General features: G+C 36.4%; 1 protein-coding gene across 1 annotated transcript; it reads left to right on the forward strand.

Annotated features, from left to right (window-relative positions):
• Positions 1 to 263: 263 nt before the first annotated feature.
• On the forward strand, positions 264 to 27,256 carry LOC121422686 (E3 ubiquitin-protein ligase CHIP-like). The gene is made up of 7 exons (XM_041617851.1): positions 264 to 628; positions 6,884 to 7,082; positions 7,436 to 7,601; positions 9,253 to 9,349; positions 9,908 to 9,964; positions 24,893 to 25,009; positions 25,686 to 27,256. The coding sequence occupies exons 1-7, from the start codon at positions 527 to 529 to the stop codon at positions 25,809 to 25,811; spliced, it is 864 nt and encodes a 287-aa protein (XP_041473785.1). The 5' UTR covers positions 264 to 526; the 3' UTR covers positions 25,812 to 27,256.

Raw genomic sequence — 27,256 nt, forward strand, 5'->3', positions numbered from 1 at the left:
AAACATCATTGCATGGAAAGTCCAGGCCGGCCCTCTAATAAAGAAAAAAATATATTGCTGTAGGCCTATATACATGTAGTTATGAGAGCTGTGCGTATAATATATCTTGATTAAGTTAATTTATTGTTTACACGCAGTGCCTTGATAATATAAAAACAAAAAAAAAGACCAGTAGTTTTAGATTATAGCCCCCCCCCCCCCCCCCATCTTGCGCAGCAGACTGATTCGATTACGTCAGAATGATCGGATAATGATCGAGAATAATCCAAATATGATTCAGCACAGACAGCACTGCCTAACTAACTTTTGATTAATTTGTGTCGCCCCCATAGCTATACCACCTAACTTAGCCCCTGTAAGTTAGAAGATTGAAATAATTAAGTATTTTAGACCTAAATATCTATGGACAGAGATACAGCCGATATAACACTCATCAATTGTCGGTGTTGACAACATTGCAGAGAAGAAAATCAAAGCGCACAAGCATTGCGTGCTGATGATCGAAAACTGACATTTGTGAAGGAAGATGAACATAAAGATGAATGCTACGGAACTAAAAGAACAAGGGAATCGCTTCTTTGGATCACGCAAATATGAAGAGGCCATTGGTTGTTATAACAAGGCCATAGTGAGTATAATATTTAGCCTTTGAATGCATAAATAATCACAAATATTGCTTACAATGTACGAGCTTTGCGTATCCCAGTCCCACTCGTCAACATTTGTGTAAGCAATTTTAGCAAGGTCATGAAGATATTTGGGCTTGGGTGAAAAACATACGGCATACCCATACCCACTCATTCTATTAACAAGGTTATTATTTATAAAAGTGTTTTTATTGCTTACCTCCAAGTCTCAACCGTTCGATCCGTCCTTAGTTATCCTTGATACTGTGGTGGAAAGTACGCAAACAACAATCGAAAAGCAATTTTTCCTATCGAACATTCTCGATTCAAGTCGTCAGCGCATAATAGGAAATTGTACCAAAAATCAACAGGTTGCATCTCATGTATATACTTATTGGTAAAGTACGCCATCTTTTGACATGATGATGAAAGTGGATTGAACGAGCAAGAAAATAATGCTGATCGCCTAGAATGCAGCTAGCAGTACAAGTTGCAAAACCGTAAACAAACGGTAGGCACTTAAGAACCAAGTTTGAAAGGACACTCGTAAAATTATGTCACTCTCGCCGATGAATATTCATTAGATCGTGGAAGTGCGTGTTCAATACAAAATCTCTGAATGCATGCACTCAGTGTGCATGGAACACGCACGACCACGATCTAATGAATGTTCATCGGCGAGAGTGACGTAATTTTACGAGTGTCCTTTCAAACTTGGTTCTTAAGTGCCTACCGGCTTTGTGAATAATATCGTGTGCCCTCTTTAGGCAAAAATTGATATCCACGCTGAGCAGGAGGTATCTACGTGAAGATCACGAAAAATGCTCTTTTATTTTATTAAAAAAAACAGCAAAGAGAAGTCAACAAACGATCCATATGGTTCGGTAAGTGTCATAGCACAATTAGAATTCTTAGCTATGATGTAAAGCAAGGCTCCACATTAGCGGTGGCCCGGGGCCACCAAAAATTCATCTCAGGCAACCATTATTGAAAAAATGTTAAGTTTTGGTGGCCCGAATCGGGCAACCAATAATTTTCAAAGTAGCGCAATTTTTCTCCCGATTTTGCATGCATTTATCAACTTTCTACAGTTCATATTGCAAGTCAATTCGTCATGCGCCTTTTTTGTTAATCTACACACAAATACACACACACAAAGATGGCATAGTCATGACAGTATGTAGGCCTACCGCTAGCATACAGTAACTATTATTCAGCCGGCCGTGCCGGCTGTCTGGCTGAGCTTTGCATGCGCGAAACCACTGCAGCTGGCTGTGCGCTAGCAGACTATTCAGACTCAGCGAAATGTTACTGCTAAGAAATCTTCCCCAGAACTTTGAAAATCTACGTCAAAGTCACATTTTACACCTACCTATGAAATGCCCTTCTACAGTCCATATTACTGAAACCTGATAATTTGCAAGCATTAAAAGGAGGAATTATGACCTCTCTTTTGACTCAAAAAGTCCGATTTCCAAATGCATTAATACACATAAAACACATAGGTGAGTACATCACAGTCCCACATGTGCATTAAAATAAAAGATTAAACCTTTGTGCTCATGAATAGGTATCTGTTTAGGCATTTTGATGTTCATCAATATATATTCATTTTGATGTTCGGCAATATATATCATATATATTCATGGTAGTAAAGTCTTCACTTTTATCATCAAAATATATACATGTATATATATGTATATGATATATATTGCTGAATCATAAAATGCCTAAACAGATACCTATTCATGAGCATAAAGGTTTAATCTTTTATTTGTAAACTGATTAAGCTTAATTTCTTTTCATGTGTTTGCATGCTGTAACTTAAGATTGGAAGAAATCATGTAACTGGTGAACACTTTACTAACATGAATATCAGTGTGTGGGACTAGAGTGAAATTTCATGGTATCTTTGGAAGAGTTTTTAAAGGTGAAGAAATAAAATATCATCATTGATTTTAACATATTTTGTCAATATCATACCAATAATTAACATACACGAAAATCAAGTTAAAAAATTATTTGTCCGGGGGTCAAACTCAAGGTCAAAGTTAAGGTCAAAGGTCATGACCTTATAAATTGCTCCAATACATCATTCGATGCATGTTTTGGATTCCTCTCTGAATTTCCTATCAAATGGTACCAGTTTCATGAAAATTGGTCAACACGTAATGACGCAGTGGCCATTGAAAGTTGAAGGTCACGCCCATTTTTGTCAAAACAAGGAGAAAAGGGCGGGCCGTAGCGCGAGAACCGACGGACCGATTGGACTAATTTTTTTTGCTTTGTGCTTGGGCCATGGTGAATTTTATGTATACCAAATTACAACGAATTCTGAGATGGTCGGGTGCAAAATTGCACATTCATTGGGTGAATTGGCATGAAATGACCCCTGATTAAAGAACATGTTTCTACTGAATAATAATTTTCCCCATTTTTTCTGATAATTTTGTCTTATTCATTTTTCTTACATTTTCTTTTGTTTTTTCTCAATTTTTTTTCCTGTTCTTTGTTTTTTCTTACTTAATTTTTTTATTTGTCTTATTTCACTTATTCATTTTCACAATTTTTGTTTCTTTTTTCAATATACTATTCTAAAAATTATTTTTGTTTATTTCCCCCTTTTATACATTGTTCTAATTCTGCAGCATATTTTCTGTGATTTTCTCCTGCTATAATATGCTGGAAAATAAACTGGATTTGGGGCCTGCATAATCTAGGTTTTACGATCAATAAGGAAGAAAGGAAAAATCATTGTTTTGTAAATCAATCTGAGTTTGCTATATGCACTATTTATTTATGAGTGTGTGTCTATATGGAGATTAAAAGTCCACACAACCTGGGAACAATACAATTCTTTTATTCTCTTTCAATCATTTCATGTTCACAATGATAGAACAATTTATATATTACCACAAAATAAGCAAAGTAAAATAACAGCAAGCACGATTTACATACAAGATGTACAAAGAATAGTGGTACATGGTAGTGACTGCAGAATATTTCAGTTTGTTTTATTCATTTTTGTCTCACCTGCGAAGCAAAGTGAGACTATAGGCGCCGCTTTTCCGACGGCGGCGGCGGCGGCGGCGTCAACATCAAATCTTAACCTGAGGTTAAGTTTTTGAAATGACGTCATAACTTAGAAAGTATATGGACCTAGTTAATAAAACTTGGCCATAAGGTTAATCAAGTATTACTGAACATCCTATTAGAGTTTCATGTCACATGACCAAGGTCAAAGGTCATTTAGGGTCAATGAACTTAGACCATGTTGGAGGATTCAACATCGAAATCTTAACCTGAGGTTAAGTTTTTGAAATGTCTTCATAACTTAGAAAATATATGGACCTAGTTCATGAAACTTGGACATAAGGTTAATCAAGTATCACTGAACATCCTGCCTGAGTTTCACATCACATGACCAAGGTCAAAGGTCATTTAGGGTCAATGAACTTTGGCCGAGTTGGGGATATCTGTTGAATTCCCATCATAACTTTGAAAGTATATGGATCTGATTCATGAAACTTAGACATAATAGTAATCAAGCATCACTGAAAATTTTGTGCAAGTTTCAGGTCTCATGATTAAGGTCAAAGGTCAATTAGGGTCAATGAACTTTGGCCGAATCGGGGGTATCTGTTGAATTACCATCATAACTTTGAAAGTTTATTGGTCTAGTTCGTTAAACTTGGACACTAGAGTAATCAAGTATCACTGAACATCCTGTGCGCATTTCAGGTCACATGACCAAGGTCAAAGGTCAATGAACTTTGGCCGAATTTGGTGTATCTGTTGAATAACCATCATATCTCTGTAAGTTTATTGGTCTAGTTCATAAAAAGTGGACATAAGAGTAACCATGTATCACTGAACATCTTGTGCGAGTTGGAGTAGTATTCAAAGTCAGCACTGCTGCTATATTGAACTGCGTGATGCAGGTGAGACGGCCAGAGGCATTCCACTTGTTAACTAATGTTTTTCTTTATATTTTTCGGGCCACCAAACTTTACTAATGGGCCACCAAAAAAATTGTTTGAAAGTTTTGGTGGCCCGAACGGGCCACCACCAAAAAAAGTTGATGTGGAGCCTTGTGTAAAGTCATAGTTATTTTAGAAAGAGTGTGAAAGATTCGCGTGCACCAGGTGCATATGAATCCTTCGCATGCGAGATTATTTGAAACCATGGGAGGAACAAGGTTATGATATAACCTTGTTCTCAGTTATATCTTCATGTGTGGCAATATAAGGGTGGCAATGTTTGGCTTGTTTTCTTTTTTTCTTTGGGGCAAATGCTTGATTTTTTTACACTGACAGTTTCCATTACACCTATTATTCATACAACTTTGCTCTTATTTAAATTTAATTCTTTTAATCATTTTTTTCTTAATTAAAAAATGAAAATTTTCTTGCCATATTACTTTCCACCAATAGAGGGCGTACACAAAAATATGCCCAAAATTCAAGTTTTTGAGCGCTCTGGTAAGTACAAAAATTATTCCCAAGTTACTAATGAAAAATAAATTGCAACTGTATGGAAAGTAGTAATTTTGGTCACAAAAGTGATATTTTAATGATTTTTTAAGTGTGTGCTCTGTGCAACGTTGGCATACCATAGTTCTACCTGTAGATTCCCCACAGGCAGGGTGGTAGCAGTGAACAAGTGGCCATTAGCTTGAATCCTTGATAAGAAAAGTTACTTCGAATGTGGGGCAACTGCTCCCACTTCCTGACCCTGGTTTAACTAAGTTAAGGCCAAGTAAAAAAGAAAGTAGTTGATCGTCCTTGCGTGCATCTTTTTTGGCCACTGCATGAAATTTTTTACTTTTTACGATTTTAAAAAAATTGGCTAGAAAGATCTAATAAAAAGTGTTTCTTGTCCATGCCTGCTTCCCTTTTTGATTGCAGCATCAATATTCTTGATATTTGCTATTTTTATGGCGGCTGAAAAGTGGAAAAAGAAACAAGATTTGCGAGCAATTTGCTCTCATGTGCTCTAGGATCTCTCGCAACTTCATAAAAACAATTGCAAAGTTCAATATCGCCGTAACTGATAAAAAAATCTGATTTGTCTTTTTATCGGTAATTTTGAAGATACCTGGAAAAAGTAACAGATTTCTTCATTTTTAGTGCATTTTCGGGGACCCCGTATGCTGAATCTGAACTAATCAGTCACGTGCTTTGGAAATATGGTGTAGATAAGCCAATTGTCCTTCTATTCATTGTATTGATCCCAGTATATCTTCTTGATAGGCCCCTTTCCTGGAATACATGACGAAAACTAATTTCTTATCCCACAAATAACATTTCGAAAACGTATGATTGATGTAATCAATTTAGCTGCTGCCTGTTGCAAACATGTATAAGACGGTTTAAGACCCTCACATGCCAATATATAATGAGAGCAATAAGTTTAGAAAGGCCTCGCCACTTAAGCGGCTCGGTCTGGCGATCACTGCTGTAAACGCACAATGCCTTTTAAAAGTCTACTGCACACCTTATGATTGGTCTGCAACCCAATGTTTAAATGAAAATTGCATTTGATCAGAATATTGAGACATGGAACATCTAATACTGGAAAGTTCTAAATCATTGAAGGAATGCTTAAAATGTTCAAAATATGTGACTATGCTACCCTGCTTATTAGAATAATTTATGAAAATTCAATAGTAACATTGTCATAACAATCACACGAGTGGCTGATATTTGAAATCAGTTTGGTTTTGACTGAAAAATAAAGCCTTCCATTTTTCCAAAATTTTGATATTAGTATTCTTTTTCATTCATACCTGTACTTTGAGAAAATAAGCAAATTGTGATTTCCTTCAAATTACATGTAGATCGTTGACCAGTTGTAAGGGGGGGTCTTTTCATTTGGCAACCAGTCAATTTGACTATATTTGCCATCATAAATACTTTTCAATTTCATTTTCTTTGAAAAAAAAATTATTGAAAAAAAATCAAAATTGATTTTTCTTTCTTTTTAAAAAATTATTTTCTCTTCATTTTAAATTTCTTTTTCTTGTGTGTTGTCTCCCCTAGTCTATTTTCAGACACAAAGGATGGTGATCATAAGGCTTGGTATGATGGCGTGCATGACACATACTTCAGATGTGTTGGTTACTGCATTGTCATGGTAACAACTTTTTTTTGGCAATAGGGGAAATGCTAATATACATGTTAGGTTCTTGATGTGGCAAGGTTATTAATCACCTTCAGTGATATTCATAGTTTCTACATGTCTTGTATTATTTCTAGATGAAAAACCCATCAGATCCCAAGTTCTTTACCAATCGAGCTCTGTGTCAGATAAAGCTGAGACATTGGGATCATGGTGCGGATGACTGTCGACACGCTTTAGAACTTGATCCCTCCAACATCAAGGCACATTTCTTCCTGGGACACACACTAGTTGAAGAGGAGAGATACGATGAAGCCATTACAAGCTTTCGCAGAGGTATGTTTAGATGTATTCCTGCTAAGAAGATATAAAGTGAATGCAAAGTGTTTCCCCATAATCTCAAAACTGTATTAAGTGGTTGAAGTGAACTTTATATGAAAAAAAAATCTCATCTCAAACCAACCCATAGGAAGAAAAGCAGTGATGCTGTAGGTTTCCTGTGGGTGTGTACCATGATTAATATAGAATTATCCATGACCATGTCTCTTAGTTGCAAACTTGATCCTGTGTTTTGCAAGTTGGATATTAGAACTATTGTAAATATTTGCTTGTCGTGTCCTCTGCAATACTTGAACTGGCTGATTTGCCAACTCCAGCTTTCGATTGATGTTTATGTTCCTCATATATAGCACATGACCTTGCCAGAGAACAGAAAGTGAATTTTGGGGATGACATAGCTGCTGCACTAAGGTCAGCAAAGAAAAAAAGATGGAATATCCTAGAAGAAAAGAGAATTGCGCAAGAGATTGAACTGCAGGCACATCTTATGAACCTCATGGAAGAAGATAAACAAAGGTAACTGTAGTTTTATAGAGTACATGTACCAAAGTGATGACGTCACAAAAAAAATCTTTTTTATCATTTTAGCGTATTTGATTCCATATTTTTGTAGAGCATGATGAAAACAATTACTACCAAAATTTGGTTGGAATCGGTCCATAGGGGCCTCAGATATGACCTCACGAATACATAATTAGCCCCATTGAAGTCAGTTATTGGCCTGGTACTACATGTACATGTAAATGTTAGAAACCAGGCCAATAATGCATTGACTTCAATGGGGCTAATTACGTATTCATGAGGTCATATCTTGGAGCATCATGGACCGATTCCCACCAAATTTGGTTTGTAGGGGTTTTTCATCGTGCTCTACCAAAATATGGTATCAAAAGCGCTAATATGCAAAAAGTGAAAATTGATGACGTCGCACTTCGGTACTCTATTGCAGTCTTACTCATTACTTGTCTTCTGGCGTCTGCCTTACTCTTGCTTTTAAGATCTTTCTTCTCCGTTTATCTTTCTTCCCTCTTTCTCCCACTCTTTCTCTTGTTCTAGGCTTATTTTGTTTTTCTTCCATGATTCTTCATTTTTACCTGTCCACAAGTCGGTTTCAGTTGAAAAGGTCCCTGGCTTTTCTGAATACCTTTTTTTTGGGGGGTGGGATGGGATGGTTTTCAACTTTTCATTCATCTTTAATAAATTGTCATGTTTTTTATTCAAAACAAACTACTACTAGTTTTATCTAAAACTATAAACTCACCCTCCGTAAAATGGAACAATACATGCACATGTACAAGTCTTTATTATAATGTCCCTTTTGCAGCACTTTTTATATTGATGTAATGTGGTATAAACTCAGAAGTAGTAGTAGTAGTAGTGCAGTCACAGAAGTAGTAGTAGTAGTAGTACAGTCGTAGAAGTAGTAGTAGTAGTAGTAGTAGTAGTAGTACTAGTCGTAGAAGTAGTAGTAGTAGTAGTAGTAGTAGTAGTAGTAGTAGTAGTAGTAGTAGTAGTAGTAGTAGTAGTAGTAGTAGTCGTAGTAGTAGTAGTAGTAGTAGTCGTAGAAGTTGTAGTAGTAGTAGTAGTAGTAGTAGTAGTAGTAGTAGTAGTAGTAGTAGTAGTAGTAGTAGTAGTATGTAGTAGTAGTAGTAGTAGTAGTAGTAGTAGTAGTAGTAGTAGTATGTAGTAGTAGTAGTAGTAGTAGTAGTAGTAGTAGTAGTAGTAGTAGTAGTAGTAGTAGTAGTAGTAGTAGTAGTAGTAGTAGTAGTAGTAGTAGTAGTAGTAGTAGTAGTAGTAGTAGTAGTAGTAGTAGTAGTAGTAGTAGTAGTAGTAGTAGTAGTAGTAGTAGTAGTAGTAGTAGTAGTAGTAGTAGTAGTAGTAGTAGTAGTAGTAGTAGTAGTAGTAGTAGTAGTAGTAGTAGTAGTAGTAGTAGTAGTAGTAGTAGTAGTAGTAGTAGTAGTAGTAGTTTTAGTAATAGAAGTCATAGGAGAGCTACAGTGTAGTAATGATGATCATGAGTGTAATTTTTATTGTCTTGTAAATGGTGTGATTGCCAGACACATTCCGCTAATTGTTTTTTGTATGATTGTTATACTGTTATCATCCTCATTTTCAGCATCAATCATTGTTCTATTTTTCATGACTATTTTTTGGTCTTTTTCCCCAGAAAAATTGACGCTCTGAAAGAGAAGATAGGTGATCAAGATGGGGAGGAAGACAAAGATATCCATACTGATGCCACAAAGAAGATTGAAGAAGACTTTGTAAGTTGTCTGAATATTAATTTCAAATAATTTTTGTGTGAATAATTGCTAAAGGACAACTCAATGGATCAATCACTTGTACATGAAGTGGCTTGAGTAAAATGTAAAATTTGATATTATTTTTGTTCTCAACTTGATCAGACTATTCGATTGAGGCCAAAAAAGATTCCCTATTGCTGGGTATATTTTTTCAGCTCACTTATGTTCATTTCTGTTATAACCAACATTTATTGATTAAAGGGGTGAAAATTTACCCCTTTTTATTGATCGTATGGAAGTTGGACAATATGAAACTATTTTTATCATAAATTTCAGGATATCTGTTTATTTCATAACATTTGGTACGTTCTTAAATGATGGTAGATTTTAACAGATCTCTATCTTTCATTAAAGCCTTTCTATCAAAGTATGCATGTATCTTACTATCATTATTCAAGATACCCTTTTAAGTGCCTTACCAATTTTCCCTTTTCTGCATTTTAATTTCAACATTGTATTCCCTTGGTATGCATCATACATTTTTTGAAAAATCAGCAATGTCTCTTTTAAATCATTCAGGAGAGACATCAGAAGGAACTAAATAGATTATTTGCTTCCGTTGATGAAAGGAGACAGGTAAGTCATGTTTCCACTGCTTTAATTTATTGCTCATGTATGACGAATTTTAAATGGTGTTATTGCTGGTTGATCTACTCTCGCTTTGTCTACTTTTGCTTTGGTATCATCTCACATGGACTTCCTTTACAACCAGTTTGTCCAATAGGCATTGAGACCATTTACCATTTGGTCTTATTTCCAATTATATTTTGTCCCCATTTTATATAATTTCCTCTAGGTTTATAAAACACAACTTGGTTTATAAAGGTTTGATTAATTGTTTACCCTCCAAATCTTTTTATGACAAGGGGTCTGAACCACAAAGGTAAGCGATTTTGTATGCTTGATTTTCACGATTACTTGTACAATGTATTCATTGCAATCAATCATTAAAAAATGTACAACGATGATTGGTAAGCTTTGTGTTACGAGCCCAAGGTGTCATAAGATGTGGATGATGTGGAAATTAGAGCAGTTGGGCATGAGACTAAAATGGGTATTAGATCAAGTGAAGTATAGATCAAATGGCAATTAAATCAAAGTGATAATAGACTAAATTGGATAAGCCCATGTTGTATTTGACATAGATCTGAAGAGTAGACAAAATTATTGTAGACCGAGTTGATTTTAACTTAAACACCGCTAGGCACAACATAAAAGTAGTAGGGGTGCGAGTATATACTATACTCGTTATTTTCTGAACATGTACATGTTCAGTAATACAAACAAACGTTCATGCTCACTGCCCTTCTTTTTTATTCTACACATTTATGCACGATTACAATTCCCATCAGCCAACTGTACTGCTCTCAAACATTCTTACATGAACTTTAATTCCGGGGGCAAAAAAAAAAATCATTATTTTGAAAATTCAAGTTCTGTGAACCATGTCTGGGTAATGATAACCCATGGCAAGCCTTTATTCTTTTTGTCCAATAATTTATATTATAAGGGATGACTTAGAATCGAATACCAGAGATATTCCAAGAGTTAGGGTCAATAATGCACGAAGCTAAGATGAGTGCAATATTGGAATATTTCTGGTATTCCATGAAATAAAGCCATCAAGCCATCCAATATAATCAATATTATCTTTCCCACCCACCCCCTCAAACAAGGGGGATTAACATTATTGAGCAAGTCATGTCACTTACTATCAACAGTTAATATGGCCTCACTTCATAAGATTAATATCATAGAAGTGCGACTTGTAGCCTATTACATGTATGACATGTATTATCACTGTGCTCTACATGTATGCTGCGCACTGAATTGATTGTTGTGTGCGTCATATTTTTCGTTAACGTGGATTAAGATGTCGACGGAAGATGATACCATCATCTAAACAGATACAAACTACAGAAAATTGCATAAAATGTTCTGCGCAGTGGATGTAAAAGAATGAAATCTGAAAAATCCCAATTTTGGACTCGCATGAACATGACCAATTAGTCTTCTCTGGAAAGGAAGGGAAACATGAGGATAAGCCTCTGAGCAGAGGTGTACGGTGGGTGGATTGAATGTTTGCATTCATGATTAAAGGCAAAATAAATAGACAGAAATACATGAAGTCTGCAGATGAAATGGAGAGAAAGATAAAGAGAGAGGGAGAGAGAGCATGAAGAGGAGATAAGATAGAGGGGGAAAAATAGATGAAGATAATGAGCAGGGAGGGGGAGACGGTATTGTGGAATAGATTTTTTTTTTTAAGAGAATGGCTCTGAAATCAAAAGGAGCTAGAGAGAGGGGGTGGAGAGGAAGGGGAGGTAGAAAGATACAGGGGAGAGAGAGAGAAAGAGCAGAGAGAAAGATACAGGGGGAGAGAGAGAAAGAGCAGGGAGAACTATAGATAATAATAATACATGATATTAGTGTAGCACACTTTCCATCTTGATTAGATGCTCAAGGCGCTTCAGAGCAGAACAACAAAAATTATTTACATATAATACGTGTCTGAACAATAAGTCAATATCTATCAAGAGGAACTCTTATGGGGCGTTGCAATAAACTTGCAATCAATTGCAAGTCTATTTTTGTTCCCGAAATCAAGTATATGCCGTGCAATTAATTGCAAATTTGCGATTGATTGCTAATCTGCTCCATGAAAAAAGGAGTGTAATCTGATTTGCTCTAGTTAAAAGTGATCAATAAATTATAAACTTGCAATAGAATATTTGCAATTGATCGAAAAAATTTGCGATTGATAGCAAAATATTTTCTTGCAACACCCCCTCAAACAGGTGTGTTTTCAGGTTGCCCTTGAAGGTGGTCATTGAAGTCTGGGTTTTCAAACTGTGTGGGAGAGAATTCCAAAGGTTAGGCCCTGCATGAGCAAAGGCATGAATAAAGGGGAGAGAGGGGAGGGAGGGAAGGAGGAGAGGGGGAGAAAGAGCATGCAACAAGAGGTGAACATCAGGGAGAGAGAGCAGGGCCCTGTAACACAAAGATTAGCAAATAATCGCTTTAATATTTGAAAGAAGAATTCTGATTGGTTCCTAGTTAGTCTATTGACCAAAATGCGCATGCAACGATGGTATCGATTGGTCAATTCATTTTAGCAATTGATTGCTAACCTCTATGTTACCGGGCCCAGATCTCATATTTACCAGGAGAGGCCACTGCAGCTATTACAAGTATTGTAGCTTGTCTTTCATTGGTCTGCCAAATAGCCACCATGCCCAGTCTCTTCCAAGGGGCCCTGATTAATGTAAATGCTTTTAAAATCAGCAAAAAATTTGCTTAACCTCACACCTATAGTATGGGGTAAAGCTTAGCCCAATTTCTTTTTACTCAGTGTTTTTGCAAAGCGGGCTTCATCCTCTTACATAGTAGGACTATTTGGCCCTGCAAAATAGTAGTGTTGGCCAACCAATTACGATGCTAAGAGTGAGAGTCCGGGGTTAAGCTCGCTAGTATAAAACGAGACCCGGCCACGTAAAGGACAGTGTTTGATATATGCCCTAGGGGCAATGGAGCCAACGCTGTTGTCCAATCAGAGGAAAAAGTCTCATGAATGGCTAAATTACTAAATTATGTTTGAGATAAACAAGCATTTCCTTTATAGCCGGGGTTAGGCAGAAAGTTTGGCATGTGTGAAAAGGAAAAATTTAAGTACAGGGTTAAGGATAGTAGCCAGGGGTTTAATAGTGATAGTACGGGGTTAGAAATTTCAATGTAAAATCATATTACCCCCTCTCCATTCTAATATGCCAAGTGCATGGCTAGATGGCAGAAGGTTCTACTTTTAAAAGTCTTGGGCATGACTCGCCAGGGACAGAACCCATGATAGGTAAATGTACTCAAGGTAACATGTAACACTCAGCCTCCATTTCCAGTCTGTTTATGTTGAGATGTTTAAAGGACAAGTCCACCCCAACAAGGAGTTGATTTGAATAAAAAGAGAAAAATCCAACACGCATAACACTGAAAATTTCATCAAAATCGGATGTAAAATAAAAAAAGTTATGACATTTTAAAGTTAGGCTTAATTTCACAAAACAGTTATATGCACATCCTGGCTTGTATGCAGATGAGGAGACTATGACGTCATCCACTCACTATTTCTTTTGTATTTTATTTTATGAAATATGAAATATTCTAGTTTTCTCCTCATTGTTAAGTGATACAACATTTGATTCCTCCCTGAATATGTGGCATTATGATGTTTAATACTATATGTTTCAGTCAAGTTGGTCCTTATTGTCAAATCTATTGAAAATGAAATATTGTATAAAATTCAAACAATAAAAAACAATAGAAATGGTGAGTGATGGACATTATCGACGGATTCATCTAGTTGTGCATATCACTGTTTTATGAAAAATAAGCGAAACTTGTCATAGCTTTCTTATTTTATATCCTATTTTGATGAAATTTTCAGCACTATGCTAGTTTGATTTTTTGTCTATTTACTCAAATCAGCATTTTCCTGTGGTGGACTTGACCTTTAAGCAAAAGAGGAAGAGAGAGAGAGAGAGAGAAATAGGGAGAAGAAAGAAGCTGGAATAATAACAATATTGTAGGTAGAGAGTGTAGAGACAGATTTACTGGAGACTGGAGAGCATCTGTCAGCCCGGCATCATGTTTCAGATTTATTAGAATAGAGAATGGTGGATAACACTTCCTCTTCTCAGCTTGATTAGAATATATGCTTGCATTGTATTCCTTGATGTACGTGTATACATGCACATCAGGGTTTTAGGCAGAATCTTGGGGCTCGGGTGCTCAAGTTATGTATACAATCTCGGCTTTGTTTATGAATACGTATGGGTGCGAAAGATTAATTTGTTCTTTGGTATTGAGAGGTCTAATTTTCAATTTAGGATGCTGTCTCCATTTGGATGGGTGATGTAATTGGGGGTAATTTCTTGATAGCGGAAAGTCATCTCCTGTGTTTTCAAGGTAAATGGAAGTGATGTCGCGGCTACTCACACGTTTCCAGTAGATTTGAATGAGATATTGCTTGTTTTAAGAGCCTGGGGCCTCAAGGAGAAAGCAAAATTGGTGATACAGTCCCCTGCCAGTTGGTGCGAGCAAAACTTAGATAAATTATTATGCTTCCTGCCCCATAGAGGGAGACATTGCACACAATACTGCACTCAAACTGGTTTCTAGACCATGAATCTTCATATCTTGTTTTGATTCCACAAAATAGTATATTTTTTGTGTAATTTATGAAATACTAGCAGCAATAACTCGTGGCAGCACAGGGGGTAATGTTATTTTTCTTTATCAAGGTGTGTGTGTGTGTTGGGGGGAGGGGTGACATTCTTGTATGTACAGCTATACTGCCTATTCACACTGAAAGTCAAGCAGTTTGTTGATGAAATATATTGAACAACTGATTCATAGCAGACTTCTCTTTCAGATAGGATCGAGGTTCAATTAAGTTCAGCATCTTGGATGGAACTGGAGGAAGAACTTCAATAATCATTACAGAGTGAAATCCAAATCTATCTAAAAAATGGAAAAATGTATTAGAACATGGTGTATTCAGTAAGCAGTCAAGAAGCAATTATTGTAATATAGAAATTTTTATCATTACATGTATTAAGAAATAAATATGTATACATTGCACATGTACCTTACAATGGAAATTGGACTGCGGTCGTTTATACTTTTTTAATTAAAGGTGGCTCAATCATATATAAGTACAGCGAGATGTCGAAAAGAAGTGAGAGAAAGGGGGGGTCATAAAATGAGTGAGACAGAAACAGTGGTGGGAAAATGGGTCAGACAGACAGTGAGGAAAATGAGAGACAGAGAATGAGAAAGGGGGAAAAATGAAAGAGACCCACTAGGGGAAAATGAATGAGAGAGAAGCAGACAGGCAGTGGGAAAAAATGAATGAGAGAGACAGAGAGTGGAAAAAATGAAAGAGACAGTGGGGAAACTGAATGTGAGAGACAGTGGGAAAATCAGAGAAAGATGAAGAGAGAGATAGAGAAATTATAAGAGTGAGAGAGGGAGAGAAAAGGTTTTAGACTGTGATAAAAAGAGAAGATTTGTATGGTTTCTATGGGCTTTTTTAAAGTATTTATGGTTATAGGCTATAGATTTCTAGATCAAGAGACTTTTAAAGTAACATTAAGTTTTCTCACTCAAGGCCGAGAGTCTACTGGGCTAGATCTATAATCTAATACCCCTTTCACAAACCCATCCTCCAATTATCCGCCTAAGAGTAATGCAGATAATTCAATAAAAATTGCATTCACAAACTCCGAAAAATAATCCGCACTATTTTTTACGAGCGTCTGACCTGAAAAAGGTGGATAATTATCATGGCAACTGCACACACCCCCTCCGATGGGGTTGTGTTGGAAAAGGGTGACCATGTGAACGCACCATGGCAATTATCTGCATTACTTTGGAAATGTGTTCATAAAGTCAAAATCTGGTCCCGATGCCACTATTATGCGGATAATTGCAGCATTGAAGTGATGCGGATAACTCTGGTCCCGCTCTGATTTTACGACCAAATTATGCGGATATTATCCGCATAATTGGGTTTATGAAAGGGGTATAAGTTAGATCTATTACTATTAACTGTTACTATTCTGAACTTGAACCCCTCCCCCATACAAAATTGAGAAAAAAGTTTTGTACAGTACTCTGTACTACATCAGCCAAACAAATTTATCATACGTTAGAATTACACTGTACAGAATGGGGGTAGCTGCAGAATCATTCACAACAAAATAAATAAATAGGTTTGTCAGAAAGTCGTACTCATGCTCACTGGTAACCACTGAGGATATCGGCTGATTACGGTATGTTGTTTACGTTTGTTTCTATACATGTACATGTAGCACATGCAGCAGCTAGCGCATGAGTACATACCGGTCGACGGTCGGCATGATAGCATGCATGCTTTGTATTTCGCTGACTTGAGAGAGGTACAATGGACTGGGAATTTACTCAGAGCTGTGAAAAGGAATGCAAATGAGTTACAAATCGTAAAATAAATTAAATAATGCGACCAAAATACAGGTGCCACACCCCCCCCCCATGACAATCTGTGAAAAATTTAACCATGGTTAGAAAAAAAAAATCCAGCTCGATTGAGTGGAAAACCACGAAGTAAAGGGGCATCAAACTAACAGAAAGACACACAAGATTAGCCAAATTATAGTAAGGTTTGAATATTGTATGTTTATTTTATTATAGTGTTAGAGATAGATTTTATCCCTTCTTTTGTTATTCAATGAATGGCCTTGCATCGTTATTGCCAAAGCTACAAGAATTGAAAAACAAAAATATTAATGAGTGTGCCACTTATCTGCAGATCATCCGTCCATCAGATCAGAAAACAATCTTTCTCTGGCTTCAAGTGCTAGCTCATAGAAACATCAATTTTGATTTAATCGCTTTCATTTCATGTTCACACACACTAAGAAAATTCCCTTTTTACAAGTACAACCCCAGTAGGCCTACCCTTTTTTTAATGGAGAAATCATTGTCACACAATTTTTAATATTGAACAACTCCTATGAGGAGCATACAAAGTGCCCAGCCGCACCTCTAACTCTCTCTCTCTCTCTCTACAATGCATGTTCACCCTGGCAATAAGTTTATTGTAAAGATATTGGTGAAGATTTGCAGAAAATTCATCAAAAAATTTAAAAATTATTAGATTTTAATTGTTTGATTTGTGACATCATATGCGAGCGGCTTTCCTACATTTCGTCTGGTAAGAATCAATGAAATGTCATTTTCTCAGAAAATTGAAAATGGTTTTTGTCTCACCTGCATAGCAGAGTGAGACTATAGGCGCCGCTTTTCCGACGGCGGCGGCGGCGGCGTCAACATCAAATCTTAACCTGAGGTTAAGTTTTTGAAATGACATAACTTAGAAAGTATATGGACCTAGTTCATGAAACTTGGCCATAAGGTTAATCAAGTATTACTGAACATCCTATTAGAGTTTCATGTCACATGACCAAGGTCAAAGGTCATTTAGGGTCTTAATAATCCTCATACTTGTATTGCTTTAAGAAATGTTAAGCGCTTAGAAACTATTGTAATAAGCGCTATATGAATGTACATTATTATTATTATTCAATGAACTTAGACCATGTTGGGGGAATCAACATCAAAATCTTAACCTGAGGTTAAGTTTTTGAAATGTCATAACTTTGGAAATATATGGACCTAGATCATTAAACTTGGACATAAGGTTAATCAAGTATCACCAAACATCCTGCATGAGTTTCACGTCACATGACCAAGGTCAAAGGTCACTTGGGGTCAATGAACTTTGGCCGATTTGGTGGAATCTATTGAATTACAATCAAAACTTAAAAAGTTTTTGGATCTGATTCATGAAACTTGGACATAATAGTAATTAAGTATCACTCAACATCCTGTGCAAGTTTCAGGTCACATGATCAAGGTCAAAGGTCATTTAGGGTCAATAAACTTTGGCCGAATTGGGAGTATTTGTTGAATTACCATCATAACTTTGAAAGTATGTTGGTCTAGTTCATAAAACTTGGACATAAGAGTAATCAAGTATCACTGAACATCCTGTGCGCATTTTAGGTCACATGACCAAGGTCAAAGGTCAATGAACTTTGGCCATAATGGGGGTATCTGTTGAATTACCATCATAACTTTGCAAGTTTATTGATCTGACTTTTGAAACTTGGACATAAGAGTAATCAAGTATCACTGAATATCCTGTGCAAGTTTCAGGTCATATGATCAAGGTCAAAGGTCATGTGAGGTCAATGAATTTTGGCAACATTGGGGGTATTTGTTGAATTGCCATCCTATCTCTGTAAGTGTATTGGTCTAGTTCATAAAACGTGGAAATAAGAGTAACCAAGTGTCACTGAACTGAACATCTTGTGCGAGTTATAGTAGTTTTCAAAGTCAGCACTGCTGCTATGTTGAATCGCGTGATGCAGGTGAGACGGCCAGAGGCATTCCACTTGTTTTTATACCTTCAGTATAGCCTAACAGTACACAAATCATTTCACAACCATTCCTAAATAGAAAAAATAAAAAGTCATCACGAATCATTCAAAAAATCATTTAAAAAATCATAATTTCTGCACATAACTTTATATGGGGTAACTGCTTGTTAATGACGTCACAAATCCAAAATTTATAATTCTAAAAACTTTCTTAATCTTTAATAGATTAATCTTTAATCTTTAATAGATTAATCTTTAATAGATTTCCCCCAAACCTCCATCAATACTGCTACATTTAAGTTACAACAAACATTTCTTCAGGGTGAACATTCCCTTTAATGGCGCAGTCACATTTCCCCTACGGCGCGGCAGTACGGTGAGTCAAAAACAGCTGTTTTAATATTTTTTGTCATAGCTACATATAGGTGGTTGAAAAAAAAGTTTTCAACTCACCGTACAGCCACACTAGGTGGTTTCAAACCTCCTCGATCACAAGAATCCCCGTTAAATTACGAGAACTTTTTAAGGCTGAAAAATACCCGTTAATTATTCCTGCATTCACACCGCCCCGAAACACATCCTTCGGGATAAGTTCCCGAAGTTACGAGCATGCGCAGTGTGGTCTGATAAGCAGGCAAGGCGGGAGATTCAAAATCACTAGCCCAGCAGCCACCCACGCCGCCGTGCCCAACGACACGCTGGGATAAAAGTTCCCGTAATTTGCTTTCACATCGCCAAAATACCTGCGACCTTGGAAAAATCCCCACGAAAGTTCTCGTAATTTTGCCAAGTACCTACTATTTAGCAGGTATTTTCTTTCGGGGAAATTGCGCGTAGTTTGCTTTCACATTACCAAAATACCTGGTATTTTCTGATCGGGGTAAATTTCCCGATCAGAGAATACCTGGAACTGGCGAACTTTGAGGCGGTCTGAAATCACCTAGTAAGGCAAATGTGACTGCATCATAAAAATCACATCTGCTCTTTACCAGAAAACAATAGCAAGATGTTCACACACTCGCTCACTTTTCTATTTCAAAATGTAAAATCTTCTCACCTAATTAGAACTCCCTTTTCACTTTTTAAATGATTTTTATTGGTTTTATGCAGCATGCCTTGTGAATCGAAGCAAAAGCTTCAGCTGGCATTTAAACATTTTATTTAAGCAGTTTTATGCATGTCTTTTCTAACAAATTATGCTCTATGAATGACAACAGCTTTTGTTTGTGTTTCTGCTTGAAGCAAAAACTTGCAGGCAATTGTTATTTTGTATGTATCTGGAACCTGTCTTACAAAGAGTTACGATTGATCCAATCAAGCTCTATTGAAATCCACCAGGGTCATAATTTTTCTATAGGAAATTTGCCCAATGTCTTTTGTAACCAAAGTGAAACACAGTGAATTTTCAAGAATACGATGAATGCATGAATATATACATCATAAGAAAATATTTTGAACAAACATGCATAATAGAAGATGTTGACGTTGCTGGCCGTCCATAGTTGTGATTGATCAGATCAATCGCCACTCTTTGTAAGACGGGGGCCTGGCCCAATACATGTACAGTATATGATAATGTAGACTTAGCGAATCAATTTGAATAGATAGCACATTAAATTCTGATTAAGTTCCCATCTGCTTTGAATCAAATTGGATAAGCTGTGTATTAAGGATTTCCCAATTAAATCAATATCATCTTAAAGTTGTTTAAAGACTGCCTTTTAGCTTTGAAAAAGGGTAAATATTGTGATATTGAAGTATCATCTGCCAATATTACAAGATGACAATTGCCATTTGATATTTCTTTCAACCTTCATTTCTTTAGTGAAAATGTAAATTTGTGCGGGTTTTGTCATCTAGCAACCTCTGTCAATAATGTTTTTTCGTCTTTCTTTACAAGGGGCAACTTGAGCACTTAAGCAACTAATCTAACAAATGTATTACTTTCATATCATTAATTAAGGAACAAAGATTAGATCCTGAAATTTTCAGCCCATTTCATGCCCATGAAGAGTTTTTATATGGAAAAAAATCAATCACCAGGTCTAAATGGACTTTTCATGTAAAATCACAAAATGATCTAATAAAAGTTAAAACACATTTTTCTTATTTTTCATTCTCCATGTCGTACGTGTTTTAGGGCATACTGTACATCTTTAGATAATTTAGTAATGGTGCAATACAGGACAATTTACCGAAACTTGACGGAAAGTTGACTAACTTTAAGGGTTCCTCCTGCCTTGAAGGCTGGTTCATATACTGCATACCAACTTCATAATAAATCAATATATAACAGGGCAGTATCTTAGCTGTATGGATCATCTTCTTATTCTCTATCTTACCCCTACCTTCTTGCAAGGGTAATAATGAGAAGGCTCGTAAATGCTCCAATTCATGGTCTGAAAACTCTGAATTCCAGATTTTATGACCCTGGTTCTTCAGCCCCAACTAATAGATGGGGAGTTGAAGTGTCGTCACAAGTACCCAGTGAATCTTATGACTAAGGGTCATTCACACCACACTGAAAAACTACTGGGTACTATTATACCGAAGCTAAATTTGATGGAGGTTTTCATTTAAGGTGAATAGAATCTTGAAAATTAAAAGAGCAAAATATGTGACAACTTTTTGTTGTGTGATTTCTCTTCTGAAAAATTAAAAATCTTTGAAAATTTAGATTATGTAACCTTTAAATTGAGTAGAAATTGATTTGCCCAGATATACATATATCCCGGCAAAATGTACACTGACATCTTTTTGTTGTATGATTTCTCTTCTGAAAAGTAAAAACCTTTAAAGCCTGGATTACGAAACCCTCAAATCGAATAGAAATTTATTTGCCCAGATAAACATGTTTGTTCAAAGTCAGATGCACCAAGATGTGCATCATATGATTGAGATAGCAGTGATTACTGCATTGATTACTAGGTTTGCCAGGAATTGAACTTCAATAATGATGTACATGTATGCTTGCTGGCAATCTTTTTGATTGATTGGTGATTTTTTACCTGACTGCTAAGAAAGCATGAATGCTTGTAAGCAAGCAACCAGAGAACCGACGGCTTAAGGTCCTCTCCGAAGGACCTGGTACTGAGGATTAATGCCTTACCAAAGGGCACTAGTGCACCAAGTGGGAATCGAACCTGGGTCACTGGAATACGAATCCCCCGCTCTACAGACTGAGCTATCGCGCCTCCTCAATCTAGTCATGCAGTCATCGTGGATTCCAAGAATACTAGTTACTTGAAATGCATATATAACTTGTTGCTATGTCGGGCAAACCTCTGATTAGCTTGCAGAGAGTAGCCTTCATTTCAACAAACTGGTGTGTAAGATTTAACCATGACCCTGGCAGGTGCTTTGTCTAGTGTGAAAGGAAAGGGGAGGGTTGGTCAGGAGGGTTGGATATCATGTATCGTCTCACTGTCGTCATGGTGTTGAGTCTGTGAGTGTGGGTGTGTGAGCGTGTGTGCATTGGGTTAGGGTGGCGTGAGGAACCACTTGATAGGATCGTTAATCATGAGATGAAGTGCGGAACCAATGAATGGTTTATTGAAGAAATAACAAATCAGAGCATTCTATCTCCATATGGTGAGCATCCCCAGGTACTTGAAGAGCTTCTGTGACGTGACTGGTTTGTGGCCTATCTTAAGTTATAGCAGAGGTAATAACAACCCTATAAACCCCTCCATGACCTTCTCACAGTAAAATGATATGTGAGAAGATTCTGAAAACATCATCTGAAGAAGTTTAAGAATGTCAGCAGAACAAAAACTTTACATGAAACAATATTCTATTATATAACAATATTTTACTGTTGGAGCTCTAAACATTTAATTTTTTTTACTACTGGCGCAGTCACATTTTGCCTACGGTGGCTGTACAGCGAGTCAAGAGCAGTTATAATATTTGTACCAGCTCACTATATGTAGTTGGTATAGATATAATGGCTGTTTTCAGCTCACTGTGTGGACACCATAAGGAAATTGTGACTGCTGCATTTAAAGTATAAAACCTTTGTCCACGTCATTGCTCTTTTTTTTGTTTTAGCAACACAGTGACACACTGTCCTGCTGTATGTGAAATAATTTTTGGTAAAAAAGGATTTTCCTAGATTTTATGAGTAGAAAGCAACTCATTGTCACTAATGTACACTTTGACAATATGCACATAAAAAGTCAATTTGCTGATTCCTTTCAATTTTTTTTTTTTCATTTTTCCTTTATTTTGTTTTGAATCTCTCCCATTAAAACCCCAATTTCAAGAAAACAGATATTTTGAATAGATGTAACCGGTCTGTACGTAACAAGCGTCTGTCCTTGGGGTTGTTATTTGCTAACTTTTTGTTTAAATGAACATCTTTTCCTAATACTACTTTCATAATTATCTTTGGTTTTTGCTAGATATGATGACTTGCCCTTGCTACATGTAGTTGTATACCTAATTGCCTACATGTATCACATGAGGTGTGTTTTTTAATGAGGACGAAAGTTACCAAAGTTAGAATTCATGAAAAATCAAATTTTCTATTGGAAACTGCAGCTGTTGGCTGTGACTCGAGTCTACAACCACTCTCTATTTACTAGCAATAAGCATGCATGTCGAAGATCATTAATGATTAATTGAGTGGAAGAACATCTGTACATATGTTTTTTTTAAGAGTGTAGTTGGTTGACAGTCCCAATAGATGATGTCATGAAGATTGTCTCTTGATAAACTTCTGGGGCTGTTGCATTGTAAAACTTTTGCCATAAAAAAACTCTGGCAAATGAACTAAAACTCTGGCAAACAAAATTATGCCATCGCCAATAACACATTGAAAATCACTGGCAAAATAAGTGCCAGAGTGTTTCTTTGTTTTAACATATGTCGCAAGAAATGGCAGAAACAGATAAGGTTGTTGCTGGGGGGGGGCAGTCAAATATAGTGCTGTATACATGCATGACCAAAAAAAATTGCATGTAAAGGGGCATTTTTTCCATTTTGGACACGGAATGTGCGTGTTCTCGTTAAGGGTATCAAAAACACAGATTTTCACCAAAAAAAGGGGGGTAGTTTTGAAAAAATGGTCAATGGTCAATCGCAGTGTCAAACGTATTTAGGGTATTTTTTTTTTAAGACTGGCCAAACTTTTTTTTGTCCGGGGGTCATATTCTGGTGACAACTTGTTTATGGGCCAAAATGTGTAAATAAAGTCTGCAAAAAACTTGTTTAGGTTATTTTGCACACAGAGAAAAACTTGTTCAGGGGGTGTTTGGAAATAATTTGGACACGCGTGTACAAACAGCAATACATTTGACTGCCCCCCCCCCTCCCCCGGGGTTGTCGTCCCACATGCCTCTTGATGTTGGTGGCTTGTGTTGTCATGCTACATTGCAGCCAGAATTTGTTTTTTTAGGATGGTTTAAATCATCAAAATAACATTTCATGTAGAAACGTCATGATAAGACCAGCTTTGTTAGGAAACAATGTGGTATTTTCTCATTAAATTCTGAATATAGGTGCATCTGAATTTATGAGCGTCCTGATATTTTATGCATCTGGGATTAATCATTTTCCTGATAGATCATTATAGTTCTTGGAAAGGTCTGTAGATATATGCTATGAAAGCTTTTACCAACGAACGTTTCCCATCTAATGGTTTTTATGACAAGCATTGATGGGCTCTTTAAATGCGATGAGAAATGCTTTCAAAACAACATTGATGTCTCATTGAGATTAGTGGAGATAGAAGGGATACACGCACTGTGTCAATCAAAAATAACTCTTTTTTCTGTATTCTATGTGGTGTAATAATTCACCCCCACAATAGATCTGTTCATCGCTTCATTAATTATTACATGTTTTTCTATCCAGAAAGGGTGAGGGGGTGTTTTCATTTCACAGTAATCCTATTTATTCTTTTATGCTACTTTCTCTTGCTATCTCTCCCTCTTTCACCCTTTCATTTCTCTCCCTCTTTTTCTTCTTTTCCTCCGGCTCTCCCTGTTTTCTTTCTATTCTTTGAAGTTCTCCTAAAGTTGCAGTCAGTCAAGTGCATGCGTAGGTCACTTTTAGTCAAATCTTAAAATTTATACATGTATGTCGTGGCTGATCTCATAAAACCTTGTATCTCAAAATAAAAAAAATTGAAGGCAGGTTTTTTTAATAGAAATGGCTGTATTTAAAAATATAGCAATGGTGGCAGTCTCATACTGTCAGAAAACATCTGATACCTGTGAAGAACTCTTTCAAGGTAAAAGAAGATTGCTAAAATCTAAAATCTCTAATATCTCTAAAATCTTGCTTATTCTGAGCTGTCATCCATATATGTTTTAATTTGAGATACAAGGTTTTATCAGCCCAGCATCAATAATTATATTTTAAATGCTAGGAAATGATTTTTGGACCATCATTCAAAAACAATATCCCAATTTATTTCGAGTGAAGCTAATTGTTGGTTTGGGATGGCACATTTGGGGACTTGTGGTTGTTATTGATAAAAGCTTAACACTTAGAATTTCTCCTCTTTGCTGTTTCTTCCCAACAGAAACGTGAAGTCCCAGATTACCTTTGTGGCAAGATAAGTTTTGAATTGATGAGGGATCCTGTCATCACGCCCAGCGGTATCACGTACGATCGCAAAGATATCGAGGAACATCTACAGGTGAGTATCCTTCCAATTGAACATGATAAAAATTGTAGTTTTAAGATTTTCATAAAGTAAATATTCACATTTCAATTTAATTTCATGATGATGTATGATTCGGTTATGCGCAATGTTCTAAAATATTAATGCAATTTTGTGTCAAGATTGACAAAAAATGCTTTAGAATGTTTGATAGGCTTGTGGCACTGCTCAATAATTGTTTCAATGCAAATATTACTTGTGGTATTTGAATCTTCACCTCGGATAAACTATTTCATGACAAACTTCCCTATGCCCCAAAGTGAAAGCCTTCAGAATTTTCAGCAAGAATTTGTACAAACCAAGTGTTCATGTGATCAGTTAGAGCATACTATTACAATGTTGAATAAATGTATTGCTCAGTTAGTTCTTCCTATATTGTGAACGTTTTAATGCAAGTGATACACTAGACTGGAACATTCTCTCTTATTTGACTTGAACAAAACATTGAATATGTGTTGGATTCATAAGAAATTATAAGTCTTATAAGATTCAAAGTCATGGTACATATAATGAAATTTAATGATAATGGACATTATCATCTGCATTGATAATTTTGGGTTCCTCATCTCCCCCCCCCCTTCTCTCTCTCTACCCCTCTTTCCCTACCTCTCTCTCTCACTCTCATGTTATACACTGTATTCTTCTCCTACAGAGAGTGGGTCATTTCGACCCTGTGACACGCTCAAAGCTGATCCAAGACCAGCTTATACCCAACCTAGCGATGAAGGAGGTTATCGATACATTCCTATGTGATAATGAATGGGTGGAAGAGTTCTGAATATCCCCTATAGAGACACCCTCGATCCATTCCTAGATGACATTGATTATAAAGTGGAATGGTATAGAGACTCTTCCAAGATCCATGCAGGTAATATGCAGATATAAGGAATGACATTGAAGTCGCTGCTTCTCGTCTTCTACGCAAATTCCATGCGAAGGAACTCAGAGTCATGGAATACATTAGAGATTGAAGCTGGACTTCACCACACTACGTGATATTACCCAATAACAGATGAATGGATGAGTTACTTCTAACGCTTGTACTGCATCAGGAAGATGTTTCTCATCCGATCTGCCCGAATGATTGTAGCCTGGAACTTCAAAGGTGATGAAGATGCTTGGATGTCTACCAAGCATCGAACAAGCTTCTCGTGCAGAGATTATTGTACAACGCCTACTTAGCTTGTTGTACGCGAGCAAATGGGAGGCTGAATGTCAAACATTCGTACCGTTGCACACGCGACATACCATCCAAAATGTACCATTTCACGGCTTTAGGAGGTGACTATTTGCTCTTCGTATACTGTCACACGATTCCATTACAGCTCGTCCATATTCACTCCAATATTGATTTCTCTAAGTATGAACTCTTTGGCATCACCTTTTTACAGAACTCCAGCTTTAGCATGTTTATGGCATGTTAGCCTCTTCTATCCAAGCTTTGAATTAATTATAAAGAAAAAACAATTTGGCATCAAGAGAGCTACTATAAATTCAGCATAGGTCAAAGCCACTGATGTAATTTTCATAAGTTACCTTATCCGATTATATCATGACTGGTTATGTTTTTTTTAATAGCCACTTCAAAAAGATACATTGTACACCAAAAGTTGTGGAATACATACTTCCCTTTCAAGTTCCAAATGATGTGATTGCTGTTATCATAATCTTTTCTTTTAAGATAATGGTAGTTTGCTTTGATTTCTAATGAAATTTTGGCAAGTAATGATGAACTTAGTATTCAAATGCTTGTTCACAGTAATCATTTTAATCTAAAGAGATTAGATTTTAACTTAAGCTGAATGCAGGGGCTGCCAAGTGTCCCTTATTGTCAGGAGACTACTTGGAAAATGACTTCTTAGTGAAAAGGATTTCTTAGCGAAAAACTCTAGATTTTCAACATCTCCCTGATTCATACATTAATTTCTTTCATAGGATTGTGTTGAATCGAGAATAATCTCCCTCCTTCCTCAGTAAATTCTCCCTGAAATTGAATTAATAAAGTTGGCAGCTCTATGAATGGGAACACCAACTGTTGAAATTTTTTATTTTTAGCATTGGTAACAATTCATGCTTAAAGTCAAGGGTAACTTACAAATAGCTTTATGAATCACAGGTCTTGTAGGATTTTTTTATCGTCACGGCATTAGGTGGGTGTTTCATAAAGCTGTTTGTAAGTTAAGAGCTTTAAGAACGACTGGTGATCCTTGTGGTAAATGGTAT

Source organism: Lytechinus variegatus, chromosome 10, assembly GCF_018143015.1.
Source record: "Lytechinus variegatus isolate NC3 chromosome 10, Lvar_3.0, whole genome shotgun sequence".
Classification (NCBI taxonomy): domain Eukaryota; kingdom Metazoa; phylum Echinodermata; class Echinoidea; order Temnopleuroida; family Toxopneustidae; genus Lytechinus; species Lytechinus variegatus.

Coding starts and splice junctions, on each gene's coding strand:
- LOC121422686 (XM_041617851.1), top strand. CDS start 527: ATGAACATAAAGATGAATGCTACGGAACTAAAAGAACAAGGGAATCGC. Junction 7,083..7,435: donor CATTACAAGCTTTCGCAGAG/GTATGTTTAGAT, acceptor CCTCATATATAG/CACATGACCTTGCCAGAGAA. Junction 9,965..24,892: donor CCGTTGATGAAAGGAGACAG/GTAAGTCATGTT, acceptor TCTTCCCAACAG/AAACGTGAAGTCCCAGATTA.